This window comes from Ammospiza caudacuta, chromosome 19, assembly GCF_027887145.1.
Source record: "Ammospiza caudacuta isolate bAmmCau1 chromosome 19, bAmmCau1.pri, whole genome shotgun sequence".
NCBI lineage: Eukaryota > Metazoa > Chordata > Aves > Passeriformes > Passerellidae > Ammospiza > Ammospiza caudacuta.
In genome coordinates, this window is record NC_080611.1 from 1,645,430 (window position 1) to 1,656,409 (window position 10,980).

Sequence of the window (10,980 nt, forward strand, 5' to 3'; positions counted from 1 at the left end):
CAATTCCTGGAGTTAAATATTGGTGTGCAGGAATCAGAGAAGCACAGCCCAGCAACGAGATAGCAAGGGTGTGTTTTTGGAAGGTGAGAGAATTGGAATTGTTCAGCCTGGAGAAGAGACTCCAGGGAGACCTTATAGCCCTCTCCAGAACCTCAAGGGGCTCCAAGAGAGCTGAGAGAGACTTGGGACAAAGAACTGACATGACAGGTCAAAGGGAGTGACTTCCAACTGCTACAGGGCAGGGTTAGATGGGACACTTGGCAGAAATTTCTCTGTGAGGGTGCCCAGAGCAGCTGTGGCTGCCCCTGGATCCCTGGCAGTGCCCAAGGCCAGGCTGGACACTGGGGATGGAGCAGCCTGGGACAGTGGGAGGTGTCCCTGGGACAGTGGGACGTGTCCCTGCCATGGCAGGAATATTGGATTGATGCCTGGGTGATTTTCTGGCTCGAGCTGTTCTGGGAAAGGTGAAGGCACCCCAGGAAGAGCCATGGAGCTGAAATCCTGCGTCTGGGAGGCTTGTGCTGGGAAGAACCAGATGCAAGAGGCACCACAAGTGTTCTTGTAAACATCAGCATCCTGTTGTGATGGTGATTTTTATTGCTCTGAATCCTTCACCAAACTGAGGGAGCCCCTGCCTGGCCAGGAGCCCCAGACAGCCCTGCCACAAGGAGCTCAAACAGGGGGATGGGATGGGATGGGATGGGATGGGATGGGATGGGATGGGATGGGATGGGATGGGATGGGATGGGATGGGGATGGGGATGGGATGGGATGGGATGGGGATGGGGATGGGATGGGGATGGGGATGGGGATGGGGATGGGGATGGGGATGGGATGGGGATGGGGATGGGGATGGGGATGGGATGGGATGGGATGGGATGGGGATGGGGATGGGATGGGATGGGATGGGATGGGATGGGATGGGATGGGATGGGATGGGATGGGATGGGATGGGGATGGGGATGGGATGGGGATGGGGATGGGGATGGGGATGGGGATGGGATGGGATGGGATGGGATGGGATGGGATGGGATGGGATGGGATGGGATGGGATGGGGATGGGGATGGGATGGGATGGGATGGGATGGGGATGGGGATGGGGATGGGGATGGGGATGGGGATGGGATGGGGATGGGATGGGATGGGATGGGATGGGATGGGATGGGATGGGATGGGATGGGATGGGATGGGATGGGATGGGATGGGGAGGAGAAGCAGTGCCACTTTCCTCATGTTCCTGGCATGGGGAGGGAAGGGCTGGGAGCAGGCTGCTCATGGAGCTGGTGGCACAGGCGCCCAACAGTTCTCAGAGGAGAAGCTCTGAGCCCAAAGTGTCCCTGCTGTGGTGGCTGTGCCCTCGTGGCCACAGGGCTCGCTGCGGGGCAGGGGTGGAGGCACCTGGAGAGCCTTCCCTGGTCCTGCTCTCCCAGCTTAGGGGGACACTGGGCGTGGCAGAGCGAAGAACTTGCCCGGGATCGCCCTCCTCTCGATCTCGAGCCACAGGGAGAACAGATCCAGCTCCCTGTGCTCCGTGGCCAGCTGGAAGGTGAAGCTCTGCAGCAGCGTGGTGAGGAACAGGAAGAGCTCAATGCGGGCCAGCGCCTCCCCCGGGCACATCCTCTTCCCTGGGCACGAGAGAGGGAGGAACAAGGGGACAGCCGGGTGGGCAGGCAGCCCGAGGGTACCAGGGGACAGCAGGGTGGGCAGGCACCCATGGGGAGTGAGGGGACAGCAGGGTGAGCAGGCACCCCTGGGGACTGTGGTGCCACTGGGTGCCCGTGCTGGCACTCCTGGGCACGGAGCTGGCAGGGTGGGGCAGTGCTGACCTGCTGAGAATGCCATGAAGGCCTCGCGCTTCCTGAACTCGCCCTTCTCATCCAGGAAGTGTGTGGGGTCCACTTTCTTGGGGTTCTCCCACTGGGTTGGGTCCGAATGCACAGAGGAAAGGACCGGAATGACAGGAGTGCCCTGTGGGAGAGGAATGGGGCAGGGATGGGACATCAGTGCCCTGCCTGGGCTCTGCTGGGGTGGATTAGTCAGGGGGGAGCATCCAGGGAACACGGGGGAGGCTGGGTGTGCACCCCAGTACCCAAGCAGGTTCCCATTGGTGGCTCTGTGCCACTGGGACAAATGACATGGGGCTCTGGTGTCCCCATGGTCCTCATGGGGCTCTGGTGTCCCCATGGTCCCCATGGTCCTGCCAGCCTCTGTGCAGCTCATGGGACACAAATTGTTGAGTTATTCCTGTGGATTTCTGTTAAAGCCTCTCACACTGCCCCAAACCCGAAGGCAGGAGCTGTTCCCTCAGGGTGGGTTTTGTGCACAGTGCTCGTGGTCAGACAGGAGGGGTGGCCGTCCCCACCTCTGCCGAGGGCTGGGGGCTCTGGCCTGACCCCACCCCAGGCTGGGCTCCTGCTCCAGCCCCGCAGCCTTGCACGGCTCCATGGGGGGAAGAGCTGTGTTCCAGGATGGGCAAGGAAGGGCCCCGGGCAGTGGGCAGGACAGGCAGACACTCACGTACCTCTACTCCCCTCTGAGAGGTCATTGCTACCGGGATTGGGAAACACCCGGGGCCTCCAGACGTGAGCAAACAGTGCAAGGACAAAGGCAAATGGCCCTGAAGCCCCGCTGGCCCCTCTCCCCAGGGCCAGCCCGGTACCTTGGGGATGGTGTAGCCCCTGAACAGCACGTCCTGCGTCACCATGCGCGGGAAGTTCTCGATGCGGGTCTTGTGGAAGCGCTGCAGCTCGTGGATCACGGCGTTGGTGTAGGGCATCCTCAACTTGTCCTCCGTGCTGGGGGCACGGCCAGAGCCCACCACGGCATCGATCTCCTCCTGGACCTTGGCTGGGGACAGCAGGGGGCTGGGTGCCTGCTCTGCAACCTCCCCAGTTTCTTACTGGCCTCCTCGGGCACCTACCCTAAACCCAGGGGTGGGCTAGAGGGGGAGCAGCCTGCCCTAATCCCTTGTAAAGCCCAGAACAGTCTCTGCCCTCATCCCTCCCTGCACCAGGCAAGCTCAGAGCATCTCCCACATGGTCCAGGGCCATCTGCACGGGCAGGGATGGAGCGGAGGAGGAGCACCAGAATCCCCTGGCCTGTTGTAGTCTGTGTCTAACAGCTCCCACCCTCGGGTGATCCACAGGATGATTTGGGTCTGCCCCCAAACAGGACCCTCCAGGGCTGGGACCCTCTGCCCCACGAGCACCCCGGACACGGGAGCAGCTGTGTTTGCTGCTGTACCTTGGATGTGAGGGTGCTTTGCCAGCATCAGCAGGAAGAACACCAAGGTGTTGCTGGTTGTCACCGTCCCGGCCCCGAAGAGGTTGAACACTGACATGATCAGATCTTCGTGGGTGTACATGGTCTCTGGGCTGCCCTTCTCCTGCAAGGTGTGGTGGGGAGGGGCTCAGGGTTGTCTGGGTGATCCTGCAGGCTGCAGCCAGGCTGGTGGGCAGCCCCCCCTCTACCTTCTCTGCTCTGATCAGGAAACAGTCAATGTAGTCCCGGGGGCAGCTGGAGTCTAGAGTCAGCTGGTGGAACTGCACCTTCTCCTGGATGTGGTCCTTCAGCTTCTGGCAGTCAGCCAGAACCTTTTTGTGCGGCCCCGGAAGCCGGTCCATGATGCTGGGGAAGGTGTTGTACACCTGTGGCACAGGGAGGGGGCACAGCACAGCTCAGGTTCCCCACCCATCCCTCACAGCCACACTGCCCCCCCAAAGGTCCATGATGCTGGGGAAGGTGTTGTACACCTGTGGCACAGGGAGGGGACACACGTTCCCCACCCATCCCTCACAGCCATGCTGTCCCCCAAAGGCAGGGATCACCCTCAGCCCCTGGGGCAGCAGGCAGGGGCTGCTGAGCACAGCAGGCTCCCACCTTGGCCACAGGGGACAGGAAGAAGCTGACGTAGTTCCCCACGGCGTTGAGCAGCTCCAGGAACGCCGCGTCGCTGTAGCTGTAGCGGCTCCCGAACACCACGGAGCAGATCACGTTGGACACGGCGTGTCTGAACATGGTCATGGGCTCAAAGGCATTGCCTGCAGCCACCAGGGGTGAGAAAAGCACCAAAAGTCACCAGAAAGGCACCAAAAGTCACCAGAAAGGCACCAAAAGTCATCTCCTTCAAGACAGAAAACACCCCTTCCCCCCGCTCCGAGCCCCTGGTTTTGAACCCTGGCTGATCTGTGGGGCCTGGCAGGCGCAGCAAAGAGCCCTCCTGAGCTGGGGGCTCCTCCATCCATCCATCCATCCATCCATCCATCCATCCATCCATCCATCCATCCATCCATCCACCCACCTCCCCTGCCACAGCTTGGACTGAGGGAGGCACAGGCACCTGCAGGAAGCCCCAGGAGATGTGCTGACAGGAGCTGGGTGTTGCCGGAGAGGAGGAAATCACCCTGATAAGCCCGAGGGCAGTGTCCTAGCTGGATGTTCCCAGTCCACACAGGTCTGTTCCCTATTCCTGCTCTTCCAGCAGGGAATGCTCCTCGGTTTGGGCCCTCCCTGCACTGGTTCAGAGCAGGATCTCCCTCCTGGCCCCTCAGCCGTGCCTGTAGCACATCCCTGCAGTTCCTGTGTGGGGTGGGGCTGGATCTCAGCCCTTCCCTTCATGGATCACCCACGCCAGACCCTGCAAAAAGCTTGGGGCCCCACATGTCCCATGGGGCTCTAGTGTGTCCTCTGCCTGCCACAGGGCCAGCAGGGCCAGGAGCCACGTCACCTTTGAGCTTTGCCAGCAGCTCCACCAGGTGCTGAGCCTCCTGCTGCACCTTCTGGGACATGGAGCTCTTCCCCATGCCAAAGTCCCGCAGGGTGCTGAGCGTGAACCTCCGCAGCTCCCGCCACTTCTTCTCATTGTCAGAGACAAATCCTGGAGGGACAGGAAGGAGATCAGCCCCTGGCCTCCCTGCTGCCCCCCAGGAGTGGGAGCCCTGCTCTGAGGAGCAGCAGAGCAATGAGCCAGGGGATGACACGGGTGTGCACAGTGTCCATGAAAGGATGAGGATCTCTGCAGCAGCTCAGAACAGAGCTGGAACTGCCTAGCTGGAGTTAATATTGTCCTTGCCCTTGTCATAGGAATTTAAGGGTCTTGTGGAGCAGGAAATAGGTGTTTGAGCTCTTGGGTGCTGAGCCCTTCCCTGGGCTAGAGGTGTGGCCATCTGCTCACCCAGATGGATCCAGGAGAGGCCCAGGCACTCACCATAGTTTTTGGAGAGCTGCATCAGGAGGGGGATGGAGGGTCTGCCCCCAAACTCCTCAGAGTGTCCCACCAGGGCGTCCTTCACCACCTCGTACCCGCAGAGCACCACCACCGGCTTCAGCCCCAGCCACACGGTGAAGATGGGGCCGTAGGTGCTGCTGAGCTGGGGATGGGCAGCTCTGTCAGCCAGGGTCCCACACCAGTTCATTGACTTCATTTCAAACCGGGACTGGAGCCCACAGCACAGGCGAATGCCCAGCAGGGAGGGGAAATGCCTCCCTCAAAGACGTGACTTTATCCCACTCCCAGCCCATCCCTGTCCTTGTCCTGTCCCTATCCCTGTCCCTGTCCCTGTCCCTGTCCCTGTCCCAGCCCTGTCCCAGCCCTGTCCCTGTCCCTGTCCCTGTCCTGTCCCTGTCCTGTCCCTGTGGGTTTTATCCCAGTGCCTCTTTGGGGATTCAGAGCATCACCTCCAGGAGCAGCTCTGGACAGGAGCAGCACTGCAGCCCTCGAGGGGCATTGTCACCATGTGGGTGCCTTACAGGAGAAAGGCTTCAATAACAGGGCTGATTCTGCCCCAGCAGAAGGGATTTAGGCAATTCTGGTAGAGCAGGAGATGAGGGAGGGAAGAGAAAAGAAAGGTAGGAAGAGTCACTCGTGGGACTCCCCTTTTATTTTGGCACGGGACTTTCCCGCTGTCTGTCCTGCTGTCCTGCAGATGGGTCCAGCACGGCCACTCGTCCCTTGTCCCTTGTCCCTTACCTTCTCATAGTGCCTGTAGAGGGGCAGCACATCCTTCTGCCACAGGTTGCCCAGGATGGGCCACGGGGCTGGGCCAGGAGGCAGCTGGCTCCTCCTGGGCTCACTCCGCCAGACCAGGAGCCACAGGACGGAGAGGAGGAGGAGGAGGAGGAAGAGCGGAGTGACGAGCAGCTCGGCGTCCATCCTCACCGCGCTGCCGAGCAGGGAAAGAAACGAAGGAATTCCGGGGAGGAAAGTGCACAGAGAGCGGAGCAGAGGCGGCTGTGTGTGCCCTCCCTGCTCTGTGCAGCACGGCCGTGCAGAGCTCCAGGGACTCGGGGCTGCTCGGGGACCAGAGGCGCTGCTGTGTCCCGGCCACGCCTGTCCCCGCCGAGCTGGGACAGGGGCTCGGAGCCCTCCTGGGCACCGGGAGCTCGGTGACCCCGCGGAGCCCTGGGGCGGCAGGACTGTCCCTGCCCGTGCCGCTGAGTCACCTTTGGCCGGTGCTCCCTTGCTGCTGCACGCGGCAGGAGATGTCACTGTCACTGTCCTGGCCCAGCCTTTCATGTCCCGCTGTCGCTGCCCTGAGGGTCACTGCCCTGCTCACCAGGGCAATGACCCAGGAGAGGCTGTTCTGGTAAACATTGTGCCTGGCCACACGCCTGTGGGCTTACAGTGTTCCATCAAACTCCTTCCTGGTGGAAAATGGATCAGAAAATAGAAAAAAAACCATTTTTTTTCTGATATCTTTTAGGGCTCCTCTTGGGCTTTGTAGGAACATCAGCCCAAGGTGATGTGGTTATCGGAGGTGTGGGTTAACTCCTCCCTGTGCATCTTGCTCTAAGCAGCTGCACATCTGGCTGCACATGAGCACATCTGGCACAGGCACAGTCACCCCACGGCTGGGCTGAGCGAGCTGGGCACAGGGCAGCTCCCAGGAAGGGATGGCATTCCTCCTGGGGGAGAACAGGGAGGAGGTTCAGGTCCATGCTCGTCCCTGCTGAGGCAGGAGCCCCTCAGCAGAGGGAATTCTGTGGTGCTGGCAGAGAGGAGCCTGACCTGGGGCACTTCCCTGGAGCAGCCAGGCTCAGGGGTGACAATGACACCAAGGCAAGGGATGCTGTCCTAGTGCCACTTTCCCAAGGGCATCCCAAACCCTCCGAGGTGCTCTGCTCCCCCAGAGCCCCATCCCTGTTGGGGTGGAGGATGTGTGAACACCTCCAGCACAATCCAGGCTGTCCCCTCTGCCAGCCCAGGCTGAGGCAGCCCTGGCAGCCGCTCGCCATGAGGCCCAGACCCCTTAATGGCTGAGCTGGGAGTATTTTTGGTTGCTCTCAATAATGCAGCAGCGCTGGCTGAGCACAGCCTGGCTGTAATCGCAGGCCCAGTGTCATTTGTCATCAGTGTCACCCTGCTGGCTGCCAGGGAGCTGCAGGGCAGCGTGATGCCAGCGCCCCTGTCACAGCCCTGGGGCTGTCATCCCACTGATGTCTCAGCTCTGGTGACAGCCCTGGGCACTGAGTGGGGCTCTGGGCTCTGGTACCTGTGGGTCCAGCCTTGCACCCTCTGGGGCTCAGCACAGGAGCGCTGTCCCTTCCTTCCTCCAGCTCCACATCCCAGCTAAACCAGCAGACAGGCCAGGCTTTCCAAGGTGTGCTGGGCCCTTCCTTCCTCCAGCTCCACATCCCAGCTAAACCAGCACATTTCTCCGGGTTCATGAAACGTCTCAGGGGTCTCTGGGAGCCCTGTGGGGCACCAGGGGTGGGATCTCCTGTGGGTGTGAGGCAGCCAGGACGTTCTGTGTCCGCTCTTCCCAAGCAGGAAGACATAATTCAAGAGGAAGATGAAGCAATCCTCACTTTCCCTCAATAAATATCATCAAACACCGGCTGCTGGTTTTAATTGTGATGGAGCAGCAGCAGCAGTGATGTGTACAGGGGTGGCACAGCACAGCAGAGCACGATCCTGGCATTGGGAACAGGCATGGGAAGGGTGATGGTTAATCAGGGACAGGCAGCCAGGATCCCTCCCCACCCCAGTGCCTGCGGGATCCCTCCCCCCCGGAGCCGTGCCCACCAAGGCAGGATGCCCGGGGTCACTGACCCGGTGCGAGGCCAGCGGGATGCCAGAGATGTGCTCACATTCGAGAATGCCCCGCTGGAGCGGGTCATGCCCGCGGGCACAGCCCCTCTGCCCCCAGGCAGAAATCCAGCCCGGGCAGGGAGCGATCCATCCCCAGCACCGCGCCCGGGGTGACAAATGATGAAGAGATAATTAAACTTCCCGACAGCATTTCAATTTCCGACCCCCCCCTGCTTCCCCTGCTGCCCATCCGAGGGGTCACGGGTGTGAGGAGGGAAGGGTGGCTCTGGGAGCTTTGCAGCTGCACCAGGCACTGCCCATAGAGCCTGCAGTAATTAATTGCTTAATTAGCCAACATTCATTCATTTATCCCTGCTGTAATTCCCCAGAGAGCAAGGCTGGCTGCAGCAGGGGCTTGTGGTGGGTCTGGATTATGGGTGCAATTCCAGGAAAGGAGCCTGCAGCTCTCCCTGAGCCCTCACAGGACCCGGGCCCTGCTCCCACCTCTCCATAAACACAGCTCTATTCCTAAGCTGTGTTTGGAGAGGGCAAACTTTGCCCTGTGCTCATGGAAATGAGCCGAGCCTTGCCACACTCCCGTGTCCCTGGGGGTGGGATGGATCCCAGACAATGTCAGGGAGCTGCTGGGAAATCACCCGAGGATGTGGAATACAAGGGATTCCTTGGAGCAGCTGCCCTGCCCTGAAACCTTCCTGTCCTGCTGCTCACCTTCCTGCAATAATTACAGAGAGCAGAAGAAATCCCCCCTTCTCCTCTGATGACTGGCCAACAGCCCAGGCCCTTACCCGGGACGCGGGGCTCCTCTGCTCCCCGTTTGTGTGTTTATCACATCCATAAACCTCATTGAAATGCGTCCATTCAATGAGGGGAAATCAGCACTCCACGCTGGTGGGGGTGATGTTCACACCCTCCCCATCAGCTCCGGAGAGAGGCAGCACCGGGGGAGCTGGGCTGGGCACCGGGCTGGGCACCGGGCTGGCCACCGGGCTGGGCATGGGCATGGCCCCGCGTCCCTGCCGGTGGCACCGGGAGCTGCTCCAGGGCCGGGAATGCCAGAACCTTCCTCATTTCTGTGTCCAGTGCCAGCTCTGGGGGCTGGGCCGGGAGCCCCGGCGGGCACGGTGAGGCTCGGTGTGCGACCCTACAAACCTGTAGGACTTCAGGGGGGCTCGGTGTGCCCTGTGCGACCCCACAAACCTGTAAGACTTGGGGGGGGGGCTTGGTGTGCCCTGTGCGACCCCACAAACCGCTCACAGGACTGCGGGGGGACGAGAGGCTCTGCCGGCTCTGCCGCTCCTCTCACGGGCCGGGTCCGCCCTCCCAGAGGATGGAGCCCCTGGGGCAGGCAGGGAGCCCTGGGGCAGGCAGGGAGCCCTGGGGACAGGGCAGGGAGCCCTGGGGACAGGGCAGGGAGCCGTGGGGCAGGCAGGGAGCCTTGGGGCAGGCAGGGAGCCTTGGGGCAGGCAGGGAGCCCTGGGGACACGGCAGGGAGCCTTGGGGACAGGGCAGGGAGCCCTGGGGCAGGCAGGGAGCCCTGGGGACAGGGCAGGGAGCCGTGGGGCAGGCAGGGAGCCTTGGGGCAGGCAGGGAGCCGTGGGGCAGGCAGGGAGCCGTGGGGCAGGCAGGGAGCCCTGGGGACACGACAGGGAGGCCTGGGGACAGGGCAGGGAGCCCTGGGGACACGGCAGGGAGCCCTGGGGACAGGGCAGGGAGCCTTGGGGACAGGGCAGGGAGCCTTGGGGCAGGCAGGGAGCCTTGGGGACAGGGCAGGGAGCAGGCACAGCCCCGGGCCGAGCGGGGCAGCTCCGGTGCCATCTGTCACCGGTGCCACGGGCACGGCTGGGCCAAGTGGCAGATGGCAGCTCCAGCTGGGAGAGGGGAGCAGGGGGTGCTGCAGCACGGGCAGAGAGCCGTGCTGCCAGGGAATTCACTCCTGCCTGGTGCGGGGTAACTCACAGTGCACAGGGACTGAAACACGGAGTGCACAGCCTGGTGCCCCCTGGGATGGGATGGGATGGGATGGGATGGGATGGGATGGGATGGGATGGGATGGGATGGGATGGGATGGGATCCTGCAGAGGTTGAAGGCTCGTGCTCCAGCACAGCTCAGCCAGGACAGAGCAGGAGTTTGCTGGTGGTCTCTTGTCCCCCACCAGGGATAAGGGGTGGGAGCAGCTCCCCAGCTGCACCCCCTGCTCCCCTCCTCCCTTTCCCCGTTTTCCTGCTGCAGGGATTGCACAGACACCGCTTCCATCCCACACTTCATTATCTCTGTCTCCTGGAGCAGCAAACAGGGAAATGTGATTAAAGCCTCTCAGGGAGCTTATCAGCCTGTGGAAGGCCATGAGCTCCCTTGTGCTGGGAGAGCACCCTGGGCTGCTGGGGTGGCAGCAGCACGGCCGGGCTGAGGCTCCTGCTGCCTGCACCCCACGGTGCCCAGCCTGAGGAGAGGGGGGGGCTGGGACAGCAGCTGGTGGCGTGTCCGGGGAGCAGGAGGGGCAGGAGGGAGGGTGCGGGACAGGAGGGATGGTGAGCACAGGAGGGAGGGTGAGGACAAGAGGGAGGGTGAAGACAAGAGGGAGGGTGAGGGCAGGAGTGATGGATGGTGCTGGACAGGAGGTGGGAATGCAGGGCAGGAGGGGCAGGAGGGACGGTGCGGGCGGGAGGGAGCAGGAGGAGCAGGAGGGAGGGTGAGGGGCTGGAGGGATGATGCGGGCAGGAGGAGCCTGCTCTATCCCCGCGGCTGGGCCAGCGCTGCTCCCGCCGGCGCTGCTCTGTCACACGCTTTGCGCTGAAATTCGCTGCCCTGACGTTAATTGGCTTTGACCCATCTGGGCCGCCGCGATCGCATCTTGGAGGTTCAGCGGCCCCGAGGTGCTGGGATGGACGGGAGGGGACAGCCCTGTCGCCGTGCGAGGGAGCCAGAGGCT

At 62.1% G+C, this 10,980-nt stretch overlaps 1 protein-coding gene across 1 annotated transcript; it reads right to left on the bottom strand.

Annotated features, from left to right (window-relative positions):
• Positions 1 to 1,164: 1,164 nt before the first annotated feature.
• On the bottom strand, positions 1,165 to 6,446 carry LOC131565965 (cytochrome P450 2C5-like). The gene is made up of 9 exons (XM_058817083.1): positions 5,969 to 6,446; positions 5,207 to 5,369; positions 4,727 to 4,876; positions 3,880 to 4,040; positions 3,471 to 3,647; positions 3,244 to 3,385; positions 2,660 to 2,847; positions 1,827 to 1,968; positions 1,165 to 1,625 (listed from the first exon to the last, which is right to left on the bottom strand). Exons 1-9 carry the CDS (start codon positions 6,149 to 6,151, stop codon positions 1,432 to 1,434), a joined length of 1,500 nt encoding a protein of 499 aa, XP_058673066.1. The 5' UTR covers positions 6,152 to 6,446; the 3' UTR covers positions 1,165 to 1,431.
• Positions 6,447 to 10,980: the final 4,534 nt, after the last annotated feature.